The 23,349-nt window shown below is 44.1% G+C and overlaps 1 protein-coding gene across 3 annotated transcripts in view; it reads left to right on the top strand.

The window, feature by feature from the left end:
* The window catches only part of LOC146557276 (neuropilin-2-like), a 96,128-nt gene that overhangs the window by 26,601 nt on the left and 46,178 nt on the right, over positions 1-23,349 (top strand). For all 3 annotated transcript variants that reach the window (XM_085248440.1, XM_085248441.1, XM_085248439.1), the window contains exons 3-8: positions 289-470; positions 7,247-7,474; positions 9,472-9,627; positions 9,718-9,887; positions 13,249-13,404; positions 22,961-23,105. In XM_085248440.1, the coding sequence (XP_085104566.1) occupies positions 289-470; positions 7,247-7,474; positions 9,472-9,627; positions 9,718-9,887; positions 13,249-13,404; positions 22,961-23,105 (1,037 nt within the window). The remainder of the gene's footprint in view (positions 1-288; positions 471-7,246; positions 7,475-9,471; positions 9,628-9,717; positions 9,888-13,248; positions 13,405-22,960; positions 23,106-23,349) is intronic.

Genomic DNA, 23,349 nt, shown 5'->3' with positions numbered 1-23,349 from the left:
ATGCCTGCCAAATAAAAAAGAAAGGAGAAGAAACTAATAAGATCAGAGTAAAAGCAGCTTGTGGGGAATTTAACAGTTTTCTCTTCCTGTAATTGAACCATCATTTCCTTTCCTCCTCTAAACACCTCATCAGTCTACTAATGTAATGCTTTCAGATGTTCTCGAATATACTCGTGTATTTTAGGCTGAACGTGATTGGTGAATGTGTGTTTCTGCCTGCGACCGAGCTCTGAATCGCCACTGGAAATTCTGCCCAGGTGTTTAGTGAGGTGTGTTTGTGTGTCGCAGGTATGACTATGTAGAGATCCATGACGGGAACTCAGAGTCAGCTGACCTACTGGGGAAGCACTGCAGCAACATCGCCCCCCCGCCGATCATATCCTCAGGGCCTGCGCTCCACATCAAGTTTGTGTCAGACTACGCCCACCAGGGGGCGGGGTTCTCGCTCCGCTATGAAATCTTCAAAACTGGTAAGTTTTCACTTACGCTGCTCTTTTTTTAAATATATATATATATAAAGAGAATAAAGATCCTTTGATACTGAACAGTTTGTATTCAGTGGTTGAATCATGGGCGGATGTGGTTAGCACATTTGTGCTTCTGTGTGGAGTTTGCATGCTCTACCTAAGCCAGGCTGCTCCAGTTTCGTCCAGCAGCCCAAAGACATGATGACACGGACTGGTACTGATGGAGTCCCTGCAAGTACACCCCATCCCACAATGCATCGGGGCAACGTGGGGTTCAGTATTTTAACCAGCAGAGTGGAGGAGACAGGGGGCCACTGACCTTCTGATTGGTGGGTGACCCGCTCTATCACCTGAGCCACAGTCACTCAACATACTTTTTTCTGACTTGTGTGGATGCCTGCCTTTGTCATCCTCCAGCCTCTCCCCCTGTGTTGGCTGCGATAGGCTCCAGCCCAGGTGACACGGATTGCAGACTCAAGCTTAATAACCTGTAATGACATTTATTAAATTAGAATTTAAACTGCCAGGACAACCCCAGTACGACACTGTTGTACGGCTGACAAAGCCCTCTTCATCGGCACCCATAAAGTCTGTCCAAAAAGGACATTATCACTGTAAATGACCCGCACACGCGGGCAGCCTTAACAGTGAGTGAACAGGATTTTATAAGAACTGCACCCATGAATAGGCTATTAGTAACTGTATTACAAGCTAGCAGAGGATTGAACATGCTTCATTAGGCGACCAAGACTTGTTTATCTCCCTGGTGTCAATGGAGACAGAGCGAAAACCACAAGAGACGCAGCCGAGGACCCTCGAGAGCTCTTTAGTCTGTCCAGGCAAGACATCTCTTCCCTTCATGGCACTTTGTGTGTTTGTAGAAGTGTGTGTATCCGACACGGCTCCCCTTCACGCTGCTACGGGTCAGCCAAAGCGAGACCAATTGAGATCAAGGGCATGCGAGACAGAGAGGCGCGTAGCGTCGGCCCCATGGCCATCTTGTCCCGTTCCCCCTGAAAGCATTCCACACATGCCTGCTTAATTGAGTCCTGAGCCCTGCTCCCCTGAGACACACAAACACACACATGCACACACACAGAGGGCTGAGGTTACTAACACAACACGTGTGCTTGTTGGTGTTTCTCACTTGCTGGCACCAGCGTTTTGGGATTTCTTGTCTTTCCCTCCGTGCGTGCGTGCATGTGTGTGTGTGTGTGTGTGTGTGTGTGTGTGTGTGTGTGTGTGTGTGTGTGTGTGTGTGTGTGTGTGACTGTTACACAAGACAGAGTCCACCTGATGAACATGAGTGTCAGCGTTCACACTCAAGCACCCGAGGGAGAAATAGAGAGCGACAAAAAAAAAGAGAAAGGCAGATTTGTGAATCAGTTACTTTGTTTTGAATTTATCATCAAGTCATTTCTCTTTTTCTTTGCGTGTAAACACTCGTTTGTGTCTCTTTTTAATCTTAACTCCATAATTCCAACACATTACTGTAGTTCATTCAGTAAAATGTATGTAATGTGCAGCTTAATGAGCAAGAAAAGCATTTTTTGTTCATCGCATTTCTCAGTTTCTGCCATTTGTGGTTTGGAAATGCTGATGATGTGTGCAGTTAGGCTGACATTAAAACATTACAAATACCTTGTTTGGGTATTTAGCCATAACTACAATCACACATTTATTGTGTTTAAATGGTCAAACGTTTTATTTGAGATATGAGAAATACTTTTAACTCATTCTACTTATCAAATTTTAATATGTAACCACTTAAATCCAACTCCTATGAATCCTCTGCAGGACTTTTCTTAGTTTGTGTGTGTGTGTGTGTGTCCAGCCTTTTCTGGCAGTAATGATGGAGCCATTTGGAAAATTCAAGCTGTTGTCATACGGCTAACAAGATCTTGTTATCCTGGAAGGTGCAACTGAGCGTCTGGTTGTGTGGATGACTCGATTTTGTGTGTGAGTGTATGCTAGACAATCTGTATACCCTCATGGAGAACCATCTAAATTTATATCTGTTTTTGGCACCTGCACATTCAGTTCTGTTCAATGAAAAAGAAAGATGAAAAAGCTTCTCTTCTCCTCTTTTCCTGCATTTTCACGGCCTCCACTTACGGGTAAATATAGTCTCACTGCTTGGCACAAAAATATGTGGAACAAAACAAGACAGAAACTTCTTGAGAAGAGCTTTAAGTTTATGCATTGTCCTCTTTTTAAAAAAAAATATTCACCACAGCTCTTCTTCTTTTAAATTGTTCCAAAATTTGAATTTATGACTATTTTTTGCTTTGATGTAATTCATCCGTTCACTTCGTTGACCTTTCTCTCATTTTATTTGATTTCTTCTGTCCTGTTTTTCCTCCAGTAGCAGTAAACATCGTTGCACCGAGACACTGTTTACTGGGGTGAGAGCCCTGCTGTTTCTTGGAAGAGGAAGGCTTGATTTCTCAGGAGCATAAAGTTTAAAATTAAATTAAACTGAATCTTTCCAATTCAAAAAAAAAATTCTTTGTGAATCTGAAGCTCACACTGAAGTCTTTGTTATAAGAAAGTTCAGTGATTCGCTCAGTTTCAGTGCCCTGTGTTGTTGGATTGTTAGCATTTCAATGCCTTAATTCGCTTGGCTGAACATTTAGAGGACGCCTTGGCTGCAAACCCTTCCTGTTACTGGGGTGTGTTATGGAGTGAGGAGTAGGTTTGCATGGAGAACACAGGCACATGTAATGCATTCACACATACATGTACACGAACATGGAAGGCTCACGCGTGCACGCCAGTAGCCGCCATTAAAGTCGAAGCACATAAACAGACATAAAATATAAACAACGGAAATGTCAAAACAAAATGATGTGCTACTGTTGTTATTGTTTACAGCCCTGTTGCTATGGAGATTGTAGTAAAATTCCAGCCAATGGAAACACAGCCGACCAATCAAATTTCACTGTCTAGGCAGTGTGCCCCCAGCTGTTATTGTGACCCAGAACTCACCACACACACGAATTCAGTGATGCAGGCTGAAGGGTTACTCACAAATGCAGGGCAGCTTGCGTGTCTGCATGGAGATGTTAATACACACACACACACACACACACAGACACACACACACACACAGACACACACACACACACACACACACACACTGCTTATCTTTGCATTAGTGGACATTTCACTAATTAATAGTGTAGACGCACCCTGGCCTGAACTTCAGCCGAGCCTAACCTTAAACCTTTAACACTAACCCAAAACCGAACGCTCACACTGAGTTAAAAACGCGACCTCGTGGGCAACAGTTTCTGACCTAAATGTGAAGTGATTGAAACTGAGCAAAACAATTTCTGTGAGTAATACAAGCACACCCACGCACACCTTCCCACACATGCGCACACTCAGCCACCTCTCTCTATACATGCACTAGGCGTGTAATGTGGAAGCTGTCGTGACGATCCTTCCGATTACCGCTGTTGTTTCCTTTCTGCCTAATGGCTTCAGGCACTTCCTCTCTGCCTCTGTCCAGCTACCCATCGAGTCAGTTCATTAGACTGTTAAACCAATCACGTTGCTCCCTCCTGCCGTCGCTGAATTTTATTGAAGAAAGTGGATCCAGATCTGACCTAGCAACAAGCAAAAGGTGCCCCGAGCTTAAAGGAGTGCAACAAAGAGCAGAATTGTCTTTAAAATATTCAATAAATTTACAGTTAATTAGGAATCTTTCACTTATCTGCAGAGTTTCAGCTCCAAAACAGATGCAAATATCAAATTTCCAATGTTTCACTCCGTTACACATCACTGAAGAATCACAGTGTTTTGAACTTTTAGTAAACTGGAGTGGGAGGACTACAGGGATGGCAGTTAGTTTTCATGTCAGAGTGAGTTTATAAAGAGAAATCCTCAGTGATGCAGTGACAGAGGCTCAAATGTAATGTCAGAGTTTCAGCGCCACCAGCCTCCAACTTAAACAACGCTGCAGTGGAATCCAAACACATATGGAAAGCAAGGCTGCGGGTGCGCTGGAGCTGTTAAACTGTGTGTGGTCGCCTTTCAGTGTGTGTATGTTACAGTAAATCTGCTCTGCATGTGGACGTGTGTGTGTTTGTTAGAGATTGATGAAAGGAGAGCCCGAGAGCCTGGTGAAGGCTTGGAAAGGAGCTTGAATAAAAGTAGAGCTTCACATAAACAAACGTGCAGATTTTTATGGGAATTATATTTTATGTTCACATTTTAGATAAAAGTGTTTACATGCACTCACAAGCTTATAATTTTAAAACACACACTGAGAAAGTTGGTCCTATCTCTCAGTGCCTTGCGAGCCTTAAGCACCATCAACAAATCTACCCAGCAACACACACACACCCTCATGCAGACACACACACGGCACGCTAACCGCAGTTCCCCAACCCTTACAAGTTAAACACGTGTTTCTTTCACACCTACCCGCTTCAAACAGATGGGAAGGAAGGTGAACACAAAAGGAAATCGGAGAAGGTGGAGGTAGAGAGCGAGACGGGACAGACTGGAGGAAGATGGGAGAAAGGAGGGCACAAGTGTTTTTGCAGAGTCCACTAACGTGAAGTAATGAAAGGGGAAAAAATCACTGCGGGCAGAAAACTGGTCAGGCGTTTACTCTACACATGCGCGGGCACTCGCACTAATAGTCACACGGGCTCGCGCTATTCAGTGATGGACTCTGCAGGGGGGCCAGACGCAACGAGCGACAGTGTTTGTCTCTGGGTGAGCGTGTGTTTGCTCGCATCTGAGGTCACCGCACGAGGGAAAAGGTCACAATAACAAGAAAAATAGACCAGGGAGGAAGAGGAAGAACTGGGATATATGCATGCAGGCCATCTTTATCAAACTAAAGATAGATGACGTTGTGGAAAATTAATGATGCCAGAAATAAAGGAGACATTCGGTAAACAAAGCAGAATGTGAGAAAAGTCCACAGACGATGCTTTGGTTTATCGGAGCTGGCATAAATCAGTCACATGTCCCGGCAGATTTATGCATTTGCTGAGTGAAATTCCACAGACTGAAAAAAAGCAGGGAGGAGACAGAGACATGTGTTGTATTTTGTTCATTCGCAAATATAGAAAGCTACGATGAGCGATCGTTGTGACCATGTGGACGATGCTGTAAGAACAACTAAGCATCTGTGGTGTCTGAAGTGTTCGTGTGCGTGTCATCAGGGCCGAGTGTCGACTATGATCAGCAGAAACATTTGGTTAAAATGTCTACTCGTCTTTAGTCATTCAAATTTCCTTTACACGCTGACTTACGCTCACTATTAGCTGCAGTGATCCATTACAGCGGGTCTGTTTATCCACAGTACTTTGATACATTTAGAAACATTTTTGCAGCTTCCATGTAATTTTGTAACACAAGTACAAAGTAAAATGTCACCTTTAATGTCATTTGAGCAGATAAAATATACATTCAGTTTATACCAAACACATTTTCCTTAAAGATTAAGCATTTAATCACATAAACCTTTGATTTTATATACTTATATATTTTGGATTTTACTCAAAAATGTTGCTTCATGTTTATTTAGGGTGAATTTTTTTTGAGTGCACGCCATCTGTTTAGTTATGCATGTAAGTCAGAATGAAACAGACTTAAAGCTCCAAAAACCCGTTGGGTTGCTGTGAAAAGCATAAAACACAAGCTGTTAGCACTAAAGAATTCAGCTGAAACGTGTCTATTGTACAGGTTGTTGCAAACACACGTAGTTTAGGTTCATTTTTACAGTGCCACAGAGCTCACAGTGTTTTAGTGTCTGCTAACTTCTCTTCATTAACTCATGAGAGACATGAGTTACCCTAAGAGGCTTAGACAGTGTTTGGTCTTATGGCTGGGTGGCCTGGAATAATGGTCCAGTTGGTGCAAGCACACTGTGTGCGTGCATTAATAGAGAGGGTAACACCGCCCTGTCACAGCATGTTTATGTGTGCGTGACTGTGTGCATGTATTATGATGTCTAAAGCTCCTCTTAACTGCTGGACCACCCGTCCATGACACCGTCAGCAGACCGTCTGTCTCTCTCACTCCTCTTATTCTGTTTGTCTCGTAACATCTCCAGTGTTGCTAATTTTTCTTAAAGATTGCAGCGGGTTTGAAACTCTCTGTGCTTTTTCCCAGGAATTGTCAGCAATAGAAAGTCTGGCTTAAGTGCACTTAAAACGTGGGCCGATCCTTTTCTTTCTGCATACTGAAACTTGGCATTCGGTGCAGAATATTAGTGCTTTTTTTGTGGTCTTGCACAACGTGGAAAAGTTGGGGATTTACCACCTTAGAAAGGCAATATTTAATATGAGTTGACTTTTTGTGTTTGTTTTTTTGAGCTGGAAAAACAAACAAAGAAATTAGCCGTCTGTTATCTTACAGCTTTGTCCTCTGTGAAACCATCAGCCTGTGTCTGTCCATGAGATCGGCCTTTATGTGAACTCGAGCTACTTAAGCACACTCATTGACACTCTGTAGCCCCAATCATAGACATATATTATGTGAAGTGGATGTTTTAGTATCTAAATAAAACTGAGATAGCAGAGCTGGGAGTTATGAAACAGAGAAACTGATTTGAGTTTAAAGTGCTCGCCTCTAAAAACAGCACCTCTGGGTGCCTGCCCGGAGTAATGTCATTAGTTTGAAGTGTAATGAGCGTTCTCTAAACAAATCTTGTTCCAAGATTTTTCCAGTTAATGATTTAAATCAACATTTAACCGCTATTAACATGAAGTTTTGATTAATGTACACAACGTTTTGTTTCTCTGTCTTCATCCCAGGTTCAGACTGTTCCCGTAACTTTACCAGTCCCTCGGGCCTCGTCGAGTCCCCGGGATTTCCCGACAAATACCCCCACAACCTCGAGTGCGCCTTCATCATCATTGTCCCGCCCAGAATGGATGTCACCCTCACCTTCCTCACCTTTGACCTGGAGAACGATCCCCTGCCAGGTGGAGATGGAGACTGCAAGTACGACTGGCTGGAAGTTTGGGACGGGCTCCCGGGAGGTACGACATTTATGCTTCGGATCTGTCGGATCGTGTGATCACTGCGTTATTGTCACGGCTGCTGCGATGATGCTGATGGAGATGTCAAACTATTTCTCAGCCTTGTCATGAGTCAGTGCAGAGAGCAAAGTGAGTAATATATGTGCTCTGCCCTGCCTACATCATTATTGACCGAGGTGGAGTAGCAGCTATTTTAGAAGCTATGCGTTGGTAGATGAAAGCTAAGCTTACAGGCAGGATGCTGGCACCCACTGTGGAGAAACAATGCAACTTTTCAAGGGAAAAAAATTGCAACTGTTGAGCAAAGGGAGAAAAGAAAGGGAGTGAGAGGAGGAACAGTGGAGGGTGGGATATTTCTGGTCTAACTGCTACAAGAACTGGAAGTTTAGAAGGACTCCAACTCTGAGGCGCGCAACCCTTGGACTGAGTTTCAAGCAATGGAAGAGGTAGAAAGAAACAGAAGGAGAAAGAGAAGTCATCGACTGCTGGGAACGCTGGAGCAAAGGAATGACCTCTGGTCTACCTTCGACAGGAGGAGTGGGAGAACAAAGCTGGGCTGGAAAGACGTCCAGAAAGAAGCATTTAAATATTTGGAAAACTTTGCCAATTTTATTTTAACTTTTAAAACTTTGCTTTAAAAACTGTCAGAGTATAGACACAGAGGATATTAAACAAGTATTATAAAACCATTAAAAACATCAAGCAAAGACTGACTGGAATAACACAGCGCTTTCCTTTCTGTAAACATGAATTTCGCCTTAGGCACAATGGAAAAACAGAGACACGATGCACATTACGGAGGAAGCAGCTTGAAGGGATACTAAAAAAATCCCTTTCTTCAGGGGTCAGAGAGAAGAGAAGACTTCTGCTTTGAGTGATGGAGGGAGGCAACGGGAAATACAGTGAGATGAAGAGGGTTGGAAAGGGAAGGAAATTTACTGGGTGAGAGTCAGAGGTGAAGGACTTTTAGTTTCAGGAATAAAAAAATCCTCGACAGGAAGAGTGAAAAGGCAAGCGGAAAGAGTCTGTTTTTTTTAACAGCAAAAGGTGAAAGGAGTGGGAAGAGGGAGGAGACGCTGCGAGACAGCCAGCTGACCTAAAAATCGATTTATTCAAAATGTAAAGGGAACGAGAGCCTGATAATAAAACAGCGCTCACTCGATTAGCGGCAGAGACACCAAACGGTTGTTTTCAGATTTTCCTCTGTGTACACATATGCACGAGTCATTTCTGTTGAGTTCGTTTTTATCTCCTAAAATCTAAACCCATCCATCCAAAATGGGAAGCCAAAAATGGAACGGCAAATATGTATAATCTTTAAAAATATTCAGTGTTTGCCTCCTCTCGTCTTCTCGTCTTCTTTTCCTGCTTTCCTTTTCTCTCTATTTCAAATATCCACCCATTCCAAAAGGGAAGGGGAGAAAATCAATAGCACTGATCGATCGCCGGCTATTTTCTCTCCTCCTCCACAAACCTTCTCATGTGTATATGTGTGTGTGTAAAAGAAGAAGGAGTAGCAGGATGAGTCAACTATTTGTGTAACACTCACACACACACACACAGACCCTTGGGCTTTAAATCACACTCATCTGTTTATGTTGACATATACAAGTTGTGGTATTAGAGAAGAAGACAGTAGAGGAATCACTTAGATCTGCACACACACACACACACACACACACACACACACACACACACACACACACACACACACACACACACACACACACACAGATGTACAGTATGTGTGTATTTGTATATATTAGTGCACTTTCTCAAACCGTGTCCAGATGGATGAAAGGAGGGAGGTGAGGACATGAGGGGGTGGAGTGATGAGCAGATGCAGGAAAATCAGTGCAAGTCATGAAGGATACAAATAAAGAAGCGTGAGGTTAAAAGATGAAAAACATAAGATTATAATCTCGACCGCTGGACGAGTGCGAGGTTCAGTAACACACAAACAAATAAATGATGACTAACTGCTGTTTGATTGACAGTGGGCCCTCTGATCGGTCGATACTGTGGGACCAGGGTGCCTCCCGAGATCCAGTCATCCACTGGGATCCTCTCTCTGTCCTTCCACACGGACATGGCCGTGGCTAAAGATGGCTTCTCGGCTCGCTATAACATGACGCACAAGGAAGTCAGCGAGAGTAAGCCGGAGTTTGTAGCGTGTTTTCTCTCAAAATAACGCAAACGAAACACGGATATTTGTCAAGATCTGCTCCCCCCTCCTCTTACAGCCTTCCACTGCAGTAACGCGTTCGGCATGGAGTCAGGAAAGATCACCGACGACCAGATCGCGGCGTCGTCGACCTTCGCCGACGAACGCTGGCTGCCGCGACAGGCCCGACTCAATTACAACGATAACGCGTGGACGCCCTCGGACGACAGCAACAAGGAGTACATACAGGTATGAGTGTGTCCATCCAGAAACCTCTCACGGTTCAAAAAGCCGCTCCTCGAACACCTCGACCTCTGGAAAGATTATTTCACGGACGTTTCATTGTTTTATTTCCAGACCCTAATCCTTAAATGCAGAAGTTTACTCTGCCTAAACTAAAAACAGACTGCGCTCCCATCTTAACACCATATTTTTCCTCGTGTTGACATATCACACATAATAACTCTACCGCAGATATATTTGTCAGCGTATGTGGGAGAGCAAGTGAGAGAGAGAGAGCGAGTGGGAGGTGTGGCGCTATCAAGGTTTAGCAGCTCGATGCCCGGGTAAGGCATTGTTTCCTGTGTTCCAGCTCTGTGCCAACTTTGTGCCATCCCTGAGCTTGAGTTATGAGGCTGTCTGGGTGAGATGGGAAGGGAAGGCGAGGCCGACTCACCCCCTAAGACGGGGAAGACTCAGGCGGGTCAGAGGGCTGCTTTTCAGCCAGACACCTTTTGTAAACAACAGATTACCTTTTTGGTTGTCACGTAGGGATAGCCTCACAAAGCCAGCACGCAGATTTAGCGTTGTGCTTTGCAAAGGGACAAATACCTTTAGGGGGGATTGGTTTTGCTACAGGTGTGTTTTGTAGAAGAGGCTTTAACCTTTAATGTAACTAAGTAGTAAACATGGGATCTTTACTGGGGTTTCTTCCAGTTCTTTAAAAGGAGAAAGCATTTATAACTCACCAGTATGTTTAAAGCGACTCTGTTTTTAAAGCCATTTACTGGACTCATTTACACATGTTTCCACATACATATCCTCATAGAAGTCCTGAAAGCTTCCTTATCCCCCCATAAGGAAGCTTTCAGGACTTCTATCGATCAAAGAGCAGGCCGAACAGTGAGCCTCGACCCTGATATGGCTGTTTCAGCAGACGAGTGACTTTCGAGATTGATTATCAGTTAAACCTGTTTGACCTACGACCCCTAAAGCATTGCCTATTGAACGTTCTTTACAGGTTGCATTTGTTAACTAGTTAGGATCAGCTCAAGCATGGATTGACTAACCGCTGCATACCTTCTGTGTTAATTTTAGTCCTTTAAGTGATACAACTTCCTGTTTCAGACGTATGACATTCACACTTTCCTTATTTATTTTATCTTTATCTTGGAACCTTTTTTGCAAGATGCTGCACGCCAGATTGCAAACTGCTGACCTTAACTTCTCCTACAGTTTTCTGACTTGCCAGGCTGCCAGCTGCAAGGCTCAGTTTATTCCCAGGTTTCCTAAATTTACTACACAGTCAGAGTGCAATACGAGCGTGGCTTGCTATGAGAGCCTAGCATCCATTTGTTTGTTAGCAGTGTCAGTAACTCAGATATTTATGCATTAAATGTTTTTAGAGGAAAAAATTTATGTATCTTTAGTGGCGGGCTGCAGAGATTAAACATTATTAAGCACATATTGTCTATGACAGACAAACGTCTCCTTTATGTTAGCTGGACCAGTGTCACAAACACAGTAGTCACAGACGTGGATTAGAAGCAGCACTTCAGACCTCATAAAAACACAGGAAGAGATTGTGGCCAAGAGGAAGTGCACAACGCCTCTCACAGCTGAAACCTCACACCCTCAGGGCCACTCTCAAAAGTAGCTGACAGAAAACAATTTGTATAAAACACATTATTTCATTTCCATGTTTTTCCTGTTTTTCCTCGGACGCTCAGACAGACGATGTGATCTCTCCCGGTTTGCGTTGGGTTTGTGTCTCTGTGGTCGGGGCATCGTGTTCCACAGAGGCTCTCAGCTGTTCCTCTGCATTAACACCTAGCACAGAGCAATGCCTCTGCATGCATGCATGCATGCGTGTGTGTGTGTGTGTCTGCCTTGATGAGCAGCTGTCATAAATGCCAACGTGCCTCTCCTTCTTGTATCTTGCACCCTGTGGAGTCTTACAGCTTAGTGCTTGTGAGTGCAGGGCTGAGTTTTCAGATCAGGCGTGCTTTAATAAATTTAGGATAGCTCCTCTATTCTATTCTATTCTATTCTATTCTATTCTATTCTATTCTGGCCTGGCTCACTGAGGTGTGGTGCAGATTGATGATGCGAGTGCTGGTGGCTCTGTTATTCTAACAGCTCTGTGATTGATGAGGGACCTTCCTTCCTTCTTTGGGAAGTCTCACTTAGACCTCAACCCCCCTGGATTTCATTCTCTTTTCTCCCTCTTCCTCCCATACTCACCTCGCCTTCTCCTCTCATCTGTTCCTCTCCTCGATTTCGTGTTATCGATTAGTTGTCTTGGTGGATCTCTGTCTGGCCCTGCCGGTGCACGCCTGTGTGTGTGTTTGGTGGAAGTAATCTGGAACACCTGTCTCTCTGACAGATAACAAACGCAGCATTTTACCTCCCCTGGTGTTTTGTACGATACCTCAGTGGGACATACAGCACACACTTGCACAGCAAACACACACAACAAGTTCTGATTAATCTGCAGGTTTCTGCAGCTCCAGTCGAGGAGAGCAAATGTTGTAATCTACACTCGAACTTTTCTCATCTGCTCCTCTGTGTGTGTGTCTTTAAAAATATGAAATACTCGGGTTAAAGAATCACAGGTGTGCTCTGATCCTGGCAGGTAACTCCACTAAAGCTTCAGTGATTTATATTAATACATTTTACTTCAGGTATTTTCAGACCAGCAGTGTTTGTTATAAATATGCAGCCGTTCATTAGCAGTGTTCAGTGTCTTCCCAAACACCATCACTTATTGTTTCGTTAGACTCCTTCCATATTGAGAGAATTTATAACAACGTCTTGTTATTTTCCGTTGTTATTTAAATACCTTCATCGCTCTGCTGTGTTTACTTGTTTTGGGCACTATGGAGCAAATAAATTCGAGTCTACTTCAGGGACCTTGAAATCTCGGAGTTTGAAGCTTCGCATCCTACACAGTGCTCCCCATGTATAATGCAACGCAGCGAGCAGCATGCCAGCCACGTAGCGTAGCATCCACAATCAGGACGGGGAGGTGATTATAGCTATTGTATGGGAGGAAATTAAAATGAGCCCCGGGTCATTACTATTGATCTGCCAGGAGAGAGCCGCAGAGTGGAAAGAAACCGAGAGGAGTAGATGAGGAGGGGAGGAGAGAGTGCCGAACGGGGGAGATGGATGCAGATAACTCCAGGTGTATATTTGTGGGATTATTTTTGTGTGTCTTCAACTGCTGTTGCACTTAAAAGGTCTTCAGACATTTCTTTGATCAACGATAGCTTTAGAATGAAATCTTACATCTTCAGTACATTTGAGTCTGAGGATTTCTGTGTTTTCTTTTACTTTGTCATCATTTTCTTATTAAGTAAAAGTTTAAAACCTTTCTCTCCCCAAACAGGTGGACCTCCATACTCTGAAGGTGCTTACCGGCATTGCCACACAGGGCGCCATTTCAAAGGAAACGCAGAAGAATTACTTTGTTACCTCCTTCAAGCTAGAGGTCAGCACGAACGGAGAAGACTGGATGATCTACAGACACGGCAAAAACCATAAGGTAGGTTCAAACACACGAGGCGGGAGCTGCTAACCGGCGTCGGGCTCCGCTGGCATCTTGATGGGAGAGGTGGACGGAAATATGAGATGGATTATATGCAGCAAGAGTTGACCTCAAGCCCAAAATTTAACTGGTGTCTGCAATTACAGCCTTTCCACTGCCATTCAGTTGGCCTCATTTAAGGCTTTATGACTGAGCCAGAACCAGCACGAGTCTCCAGGCTCTCGGTGATATCTGACATCATTGTATGCAACTGCATTTACACTGCACATTCTGCTTTCCCATCCCATCTGGTTTCTTTTAGTTTCTGGTCTGAGCTCTGCCTAACGTTGACCTGATTGGGGCCGGGTTCCAAGCTGTTTTTCTCTGAGGTGTTAAGGCATGATGTGTCATCAGTGTGCACGCTGCAGTCTGGCCAGCCAGGTAGAAATAAAGCAGACGGCATTAAGAGTCTTAATGGTTGAGACTGCAATTAAAGTAAAAGAACATTCCAGTGGTTTTGGCTGGTTTTTCCATCAGAGGCGTTCTCCCCCTGCCCGTGGTCACACATGTTTGTCCTGCGGTCTAACGCCACGTCTGACTTTGTGCTGTAAACCTTTATTTCTTCATGAATGCTAATGCATGCACGCAGTCACATATGCATGCGCTTTGCTATGAGAGGGAAACAGGAGCTCCAGTCTAACCATGTGGAATTCCTTAGTGGAGATCCCACAAGACTTACAGCAAATGTTAACTCCCACAGAAGTGATGGTGGGATAAAACAGCACACAATAAAAGATGGGGATGATGGATGATTGAGGAAATGAGGGAATTTCTTCAGTTATATTTACAACATATTAAGCTTAGTTAACTTTTATTTTTAAGGAAAAAAGCTAATATCTTTGGTCATTTGTGTTATGTGGTAATAAACGGCATCTGTTTTACAGTAAATGGAAGGAATAATCTTTTACATTTCCTGTGGAAATTTGGACTACAATAATAGGAGCTCAAACATGATGTCAAAGTCGATGGTCTCATTAACTGTCCACAAAAATCTAGGCAAAAATAAAAGTTTATAGCTTTTAGAAAACTTCTTTATATATATATTTTATTTTTCCCAGGCATGTGTAAGTGTAACCGATCATATTTTAGATTAATATCTCCATCATAAGTTACAGGCACTGGCCTAAATGCTCACAGCACACAGCAGTTTATCTAGGAACTTGGATAAATCAAGAGATGACAGGTTTGTGATATTCCTGGGAAGGGTGAGGCTGAAGCTGTGGGAGCGAGAGGGTTAATAGTGTTCTGCAATCATTGGTGAACATATGCATGGGTTTTTTGAGGACCTGCAACATGGCTTACCAAAAATGCAGTTCACTCTTTCTCCTACCAAAGCTGGAAAATAGTGTCATTTTCAGCAGTGAATGTCTCCCTGGGACTGCAGAAGCAAGCATGCTAGTGCAAAGAGCTGGGAGACACAGGGACGCCGCACAACTGTGCACTTTTTAGCTATTCTAATTTTTAATATAATGCTTCATTATTTCAAGTTTGGATTGGGGCGCATTTCTAATGCTTTTGCATGTTTTATGCATGCATCATTCTCAACTACAAAGGTATAACTCAACTGCAGATCTTCATTTTTAGTGGCGCTAAAGTAAATCCACCGAATAATGAGCCATGATACTGTCCATGCAGACACGCAGCAGCTACAGCCCAGTTTCACAGTGACATCGGGCAACGAGACAATAAAAACATCCAATATGCAAAACAGATTAATGTGTCGAGGCTAGTTGCTGGTGTCACCGCGCATAATCCTGCTTGTTTCAGCCACAACCCTGGAAAGCTGTTTGGAGCTGAATACCAAGGGAGACATTGAGTTGCACGTGTGTGTGTGTGTGTGTGTGTGTGTGTGTGTGTGTGTGTGTGTGTGTGTGTGTGTGTGTGTGTGTGTGTGTGTGTGACGAGGAGGGGTTGCCATAAATCACACACACACACACACACACACACACACACACACACACACACACACACACACACACACACACAGGCAGGGTCTTTCTAGCTGTTTGGCTCCCTGGTGTGCCAGTCTGTGCCGTAATCTGAGGCTTCGGCTCAGTGTTGTCCAGCACCCCTTTTAATCCACATCTACACACCACTGTCTCAGTGCCATAATAAGGATATTATGCAGATACGTACAAATATTGTGAATGTGTTGTGGCAGCATTATGTTAGATCAGAACAAAACGGCCGAGTGGATGATGGTCATTTATCTGATGATGAAACGATGATGTCAACATCTTGTCCTTTCTCGGTTGACACGCCTCAGACGGCCACTCAGCACTGGCCTTGCCCTGCTGACTTTCTCTATCGTCTTTCAGGGGTTGTTGTCGTGAGTTTGTGTGTGTCTGTGTTTTAAGCTAGAAAGATATAAATCACTCCACAGCAGTGGCCAAGACCTTTTTGGCAGTGTGTTTTATTCTGCAGTTTGTAAAACGCTGCGTCTGCATTAACAGGATAATTCAAGGAAATTGTATTTCATAATTGAAAGCAGATCCTGGATCAGTTTATGCGATAGATCACAGTTTTCCTTTTGTCTCGCGGAAGCCTTAAATCAACACGGCTAAGTTATTAATTTTGAGAAGTCGTAGCTGTTTTAGCCATCCAGGAAATAAACAGAAGTGCCCCGACTGTACACCTATCCATCCATCTCCCCTTCTTGACATTTTCATTCACTTGCCTCTTCACTAGTTCTCTCAGAAGCTCTTCATCCATCAATTGCTCCCTCCACGTCTCCTCGTTCACTCACTTCACATCTTCCTTCGGCCTCTCCTTACACTCTCTCCGCTCTCACAGCTCTCCATCATTCGCTCTCCCTCCTCCTCCTGTCTCTGAGAAAGTCATCAGGAAATACGCCGGCACGTTTGCGCCGCTTAAACAAATGCCTTTTGTGCTTGGCAGCAGCGATGCTTCGGTTTGTGTGCGTTAATTTGGAAGAATTATTGAGTTAGTGTTTTATGGGCAAGAGGCATTAAAGCAGGACAAAAAAATAATGGAAGCCACATGGATAGTTTGTTCTTGCAAAACCACCATGCATGAAATAATTAAACATATATAGTGGAGCACAAACACACCAAACAGCACACGCAGACATGTGACTAGATGCATTTACATCCTCTATCTTTTTGCATATTAACTAATCAGACACTTCTTGTGCACACATACACACACAGGTATGCGCACACACTGTGGCTTTAAACATCTGGGAGCCTGCCTGCAAGGGCGGTGCTGCTGTCACACAGCATCGTGATGATTTGTGTGATCTGTAATGTATTTGATAATGTCATTAAAGGCCTGTCGTGAACCAGATGGGGCATATGGAATACATGTTAACTTGGAGAAACTTTTCAGGCGCAAGCATGGAGTAATATCCAGACTTAATTTGTTCCTATTTGTACTTACAGACACTACCAGAGGAAAAGGGGAATGACAGACAGATGGGAAAATGTATTTGTTATTCTTATTGTGAAGCAGCGATTTGCCAAGGTTTAATCGAGAGGTCGTTGAATTTGCATTAGCCACAAAGAGATTTGTACCTGTAACTTTCTGTGTGGCGCGTTGTGCGCACGACAAGTAAGGCAGCAGTTTTCTGCAGCACGAGGCCTCGGCGTGAGAAATTATGTCGTCTCAGTTGCAGTTTTTATCTTTAACAGCTTGAGAACTTCTCTATATAGCTAGATTTGAGCTTGACGTGGGACAAGTGTCATTACGTAGCCCCACAGAATTGCTGCAGGCAGACCTGTCTGTGGCCATTACAGAACTGGACCTCGGCCAAGACCAAAACCTCCTATTCCCACTTTAATCTGTGGGAGGGAGGATGGATGGAGAGAGAGGGATGGAGGATGGAGACGTGGGTGGAATGAGCAGGAGAGAGAGGGATCGTGATGGGAGGAAAGTGTAGAAAAGTTGAAAAAAAAAATCAGGAAAAAAGCAAAAGGTTAGGCTGATAGAGAGAGGAGAGACCGAGCAGGAGGAGGAAGAGAGGTGGGAGCAATGCAGGTTCATAGGGGAACAAGTGAGTGAAGGAAAGAGGCAGGCGGGGGGAAAGAAGTGTTCATAGGGGAATCATGGAGCAAAAGAAACAGGGATAGATGGATGAAGCAGGAGAGGGGGAATAATGAGAATAGCAGACAGGGGTGTTGACCACAAATCCCTCTGGATAGTTCAGAGGTCTCAGCAACACAGCCTGGAAAGATGTCAGGAGAGAGAAGGAAAATAAAGCGACAGAGTAGAGGGAGGTGAGGGAAAAGCAGAAGGGAGGGCCGGGTCAGCGCAGAGCAGGAGAAAAGAGTTTGTGACAAATGAAGAAAGAAAAGCTCGGAGAAAAAGCGAGAAAAGGGACAACAGGGGATATTACGAAGGTGCCGTGTGTCGTTTGGTCTGTGAGATTTGTGCATTGTTCCGCCACACACACACAGACACACACACACACACACACACACACGCGCTCAGATTCAGCTGTCAAAGACAGGTTACCTCCCCGAAGTCTCCGTGTGCGCCAGCATGTGCCTGTGTTTGGCCTTCTTTGATGGAACGAGAGGAGATGGGGGGTGTTTTATTATTTTATAACTCAACGCATGCACATGCACACGACGCACACTCGGCACAGACATTTGAATAATTCAGCGCGTCTGTGCCGGCCCTCTCTGGCTGACTGACTGTGGCCTTGCGTGTTCTTTACTTTCCCGTGAGGTGAGCGCACTCGTTTGTCAGTCGCCTTTCCTGTAGTTACTCGCTAGATCTGATTCGCTGCCTTTTGCCTGCAAACCAGAATCTGCTACCCAGAACTCTATTGTTATTCAGCGGAGCAGGTGTGTGTAAATGAAGGAAAAATGGTATTCACTTCATGTCGGCCACCTTTGAGCTTCACTGAGAAATAAAAGTACTATTTGAAGTTTCTCTTTATGTTATTTTGTTAAGAGTATTTCTGTTTGCTTTTGTGTGTGTGTGTGTGTGTGTGTGTGTGTGTGTGTGTGTGTGTGTGTGTGTGTGTGTGTGTGTGTGTGTGTTGGAGACAGACAAAGGGGGGAGGAGCATCTGTTCACCCTACTCTTTGCCAGTATCAGCTTCCCTTGTCTTCTTACCTTGGTGGAAACATCAGCCCATTTACAAATGCAGACAGACTCTCTCACACACACAAACACAGGCTTAATAACCTGAGCTGGGCTGCAGGTGTAGTCCATTAGCTGATTGTTATTGAAGCCTTTTAGACTGAGACTGTTAACAGTGTATTTAGTTTGGTTTAAGACCTCAGGGACGCTGCGTATCCCCTTACACCTCTCTGTGGAGTCTCGCTGCGGAGCCACGACCTGGGAGCCGTTACGGGAATGCGATATTTTTGTTTGCATGTGTGCGCAAACTCACGTGTGTGTGTCATCTTTGAGATGTTTCATTCTGAAGTGTCCCTGCTCTTAAATTCACTTTATTATGAGACTGATGTGCGGGCAGGCACCCGTCCACACAATCAAAAGTTCACATACTTTGACTTTTAACAAACGTGGCAGCATAAAATATGGCCTACGTGTAGAAAAACATATTAAATTTTTAACAAGCCGGTCAGGTTATAAATATTTATGGGGCTATTTCTTACCAGGAGAGGCGCCTGACAGCTAGAATGGCTGGCCTCTAAGGTCTCCCTGTGTCCGAGCAGGTTAAATCCAGGTGTTCTGGCTTTCTCCTGAATCATCTCCCGCATGATTCTGAACTGATTCTGCAGTGTGCATGGTTTGTGTCTTAACCCTGTGAAGGACGGGCAGCTGTATCCCATATTTTTCCCAATATCAGCCAGGATAGCCTCCAGCTGCCCCGTGACCCTGCAAGTGGTAAAGATATAAGTTCACAGTCCTGATGAAGACAGTGACAGCAGTAGCTCAGCTGCAGCACGCGCAGGTACAAGCTGCAGCGCGCGCTGCAGCACGCGATGCATCCCTGATGACCCTGAACGAAGCTGGTAACTGAAACAGTAACAGAACCAAGTTCGTGTCAAAGTTCTTGCTCACAGCTCCGCGGAGCCAAACACTGTTTGTGCAAACGTTAAGCTGCAAAAAAAGCTGCAGGTTAGACTTTCACGCAAACATACACGTGTGCAGAAGTATCCACACACACGTAAAAGTGTGTGTGATTGTATATGTGCCCACTGAAAATGTTTCAGTGGGCACCCTGGGAAATCAGAAAGCACCCGCCAGCCCCCAACTCCTCAGAGTGAGACTTCATAATTACACTTTTACACAGTGACACACACACCCTGACACACACACACACACACACACACTTGTAATTACAGTCTGCTACCACAATCCCATTAAGTCTTTGGGGCCTGTAGGCATTTTTCCATCATTTAACAGGTCACAGTTTCTAGTATGAATGCTTTTGTAAGGGCGTGAGTTCACAGAGGCCGACTTTGTGCTGTACACCCACTGGGTCACGGGTTCAATTCCCAGCTGGCCTGGTGGCCTGCTTCTGTTCTGTTCCAAGTCACAAACTCCTTTCATCCATATTTTGTCACCCCTGACGAGTCCTGCTGTTCAATGGATTGTAGACAGGAAGAAAAAAGTGATTTTTATCTTTCACACACACACACACACACACACACACACACACACACACACACACAGACGCTCACACACACACACACACACCTAAAACAAGGCAAACATCTATAAATGCGTAGCCAAGCAAGTAATTGCAATGCCTTTGGCTCTGTTGAACAAGGCTCACCGCTCTGTGTAATAAACACGCTATGATGTTTTCAGCATTAATGTAACATAATAGAAAGAGTGTTAAGGAAAAAGAGGCTTATTTGCTCCTGTAATGAAACAACAGCATGGATTATCTTCCTTGAATTTACAGCCGTTTATCATCAGCGAGAGACGAGATAGAGACATCGGAGAAAAAGACAGAAACGAAGGGAGAAAAGGAAATGAGAGAGCAGAACCCCAGCTGTTCTGTCCTGCTGGGAGACCAGCGGAGATGGCTGTTGGCGAGAGAGACTGTCAGATAGACAGAGATATAAAGCCTTGATGTCAAAGACAAAAAGGGTCCTTCTAGCTTGCATTCAGTTTCCTTTTATCTGAACTTGTGTGCTCAGAGCTCAGAGGGCACCGTGTGAGAGCAGAGACACATTACATGCATGTGGGGGGACAGTGGTGTCTGCACGCAGTGTGTTAGCGCATGCCGTGTGTGTGTTTGTGCATCGGGGGGTTACGATGTGTTTTTCTTCATGCTGTTTTCCTGCATGTGTGTGTGTGTGGTTGAGTCGAGAGGACGTGAGAAGAGGATGCTCTCCCACATACTTACGCCCGTGATTTATTGCACACTGCATGCCCTCAGAGTGTGTGTGAGTGTGTGAGTGAACCTTTGCACCCCTTCCCTCCTCGGTGAACAGTCACTTTATTAATTTTGTGGCTTTATGTAATCACGTAGAGGAGAAACATTAATCTGCTGCCTTTTCACCTCACATTAAGTTTCATTAAGTGTTGTCTTGAATCACAGCTGTGGACAGAGGCGTAAACTTAACTACAAAGCAAAAGATTATTGTTTTTCATCATGCCACGGTTTAAAGAAACTAGATGGTTGTATCATATGTGTCATCTTTCTACCACTTACAGTCAGGGGAAAAGAAAGTGCTCACACTTTCACTTCTTTTTTTTTTTTTTCCGCCTGTCCCATTTGGTTCTTTAGCCATCAGAATTGTTGTCTGAAGACCAACAAGGATACCCAATGGATTTACTTTGCCAAATGGATCATCGTGGCATTGCCGTATTGGTCCATTTGGTCGATCTTTGTTTTTATTATTTATTATATTTTATTTTCAGATGTTACAGACGGGACAGACATGAGTGAGGGATAGGAAAGGGAGAAAGAAAGAGGAAGGAAAGGAAAAACAGAAGGGGAGAGGGACAGTGAGAAAGGGGGGGAGAAAAAAAAATAAAAATCTCCTGGATCACCTGTTGAGAGAAGAATAGAAAACAAGCAGAAAAAAAACAAAGCAACATACTAAACACAACACCATCGCATTAATCTAGCTAAGTGTAAACAGCAGTAAATACTAAATATTCAATGTTGTTGTGCAGCACGCAGGACAGATGTGCTTCGAAGTAGCAGCCAAGAAAGGTGTAATTTGGGTCTACGAGCAGTGAACACCCGTGTGCATACCTGTGTGGATCAGCGCGCTTGTATTCCAAAGGTTTCTCCATGTAACGATCTGCTAGGGAGTGTGGGGGGGCCACAGCCCCGTCCTCCGGGGTGTGAAGCGGGTATGGAGGAGATCAAAACTCCAGACATCCAGAGGCCCCTCTGTTGGTCTTCCATGGTCTCACACTTTCACTTCTAAGAGTTTACATATCAGGACACAAATGATCACGTGGTCCTCAGCAGGTCAAGTGCATACAGCATCGGATTAATATCAACAATATTAGATTGTGTCATTATTTATTTAACAGAAATTAACCAAAGAAGAGAAAAAACTCAACTCAAATATCTGTGAGCTGATAAAACGACAATAATTTCAGTTTATTTGGCCAATGTGTAAAATTAAATTAACAGTTTAAAACATTTGAAGGTTAATCCTGCTGTACAGAATAGCTGGGATTTAAGATAAGATAAGATAAGATAACCTTTATTATTATTATCATGTGTATGCAGTACTGTGCACGAATATTAAGCCGCCCTCATTTTCTGTATATTTTGCAAACATACATGGAAATACAGCAACAACTGAGTTTGTGCAATTCTAAATAGTCTTCAGGAGTCGTTCTCCAGGCTTCTCGGAGGTCATTCAGAGCTCTTCTTTGGTTGTTTCTGCCTTTTGTACCTTTCTCTGATTCAACACTGCTTCAATGATGTTGATGTCCGAGCTCTGCAGAGACCAGTCCATGACTGATCATGTTCCACTGTGTTTGTTTTCACAGCACTGCCAGAGTATTGGGATCATTGTTGTGCTAAAAAAGGAAGCTGTTGGCATTCAGACACTCTTTACATGGTTTTGCATGTTGGATCAAAATCAGTTTTATCAAGATCTCCAACACCGGTGGCTAAAATGCAGCAGCAAATCACAAAAGAGCCTCCACCGCGCTCGAGAGATGGCTCTCGTAGCGTGCCGAAAGATATGACTTAAAACTAGTTCTTTGCTACATTGCCTCTTCTTGTTCATTCCCTGAAATAGACGACTTTTTCATGTGTCAATGATTCATAGGTCAGGATTAAGCAGCTTAAAAAACAAGCAAAAAAGCATTTCTCTGAAATTGGATCAGGCAAAAGGACGAGACTGAAAATGAGTGAAAAGCAGCCAATGTCCTTCAGGAAGCCGGAGAACTTTGGCTCAAGAGCATTTAAAAAAAAGACAAAGTCTGGCTCATTGGAAGGAAATAAAAGAGAGATGACTTTTGCACATCGCTGTATGCAGCTCATAGAAGTGTGACTCAGCAATATCGGGCTGTCTCCCATTATCCTTACTGAGCTCCAGTTCTGCAGACGGACTCCAAACGTCGCACTTCTAAATGTTCCTTTCTGTCTGCAGGTTTTCCATGCCAACGCTGACGCCACGGAGGTGGTCCTCAATCGAATCCCACAGCCGGTCCTGGCCCGCTTCGTGCGGATTAAACCTCAGACGTGGAAGAACGGCATTGCGCTGCGGTTCGAGCTCTACGGCTGTCAGATCACGGGTAAGACAGATGGTGCTTTTTTTTCCTGCGGAGTTTCTCAGACTTTCTCGGGACAGGGGTCAACCTCCTCCTGGGATTCCAGCGAAAACACAGAAGTCAGTTTGTCAAGTGCAGGAATATGTGGAAGGTTTTTCTTTATTTGTATAATCTAATAATAAACAGGTTTGTAATTTGTCCATCCATTAACTCCTATTCATAATTCTGTTCATGCCGCCTTCTTGTCTTTTTCTCCTTTTCACATGTG

The sequence above is a fragment of the Mchenga conophoros genome, linkage group LG16 (genome assembly GCF_057382185.1).
Source record: "Mchenga conophoros isolate Kocher_MC1m ecotype Shallow Benthic linkage group LG16, M_conophoros_male_GT1.1, whole genome shotgun sequence".
NCBI lineage: Eukaryota > Metazoa > Chordata > Actinopteri > Cichliformes > Cichlidae > Mchenga > Mchenga conophoros.
Note: the sequence above shows the minus strand (reverse complement) of the source record. Positions and strands in the feature narration are given on the sequence as shown.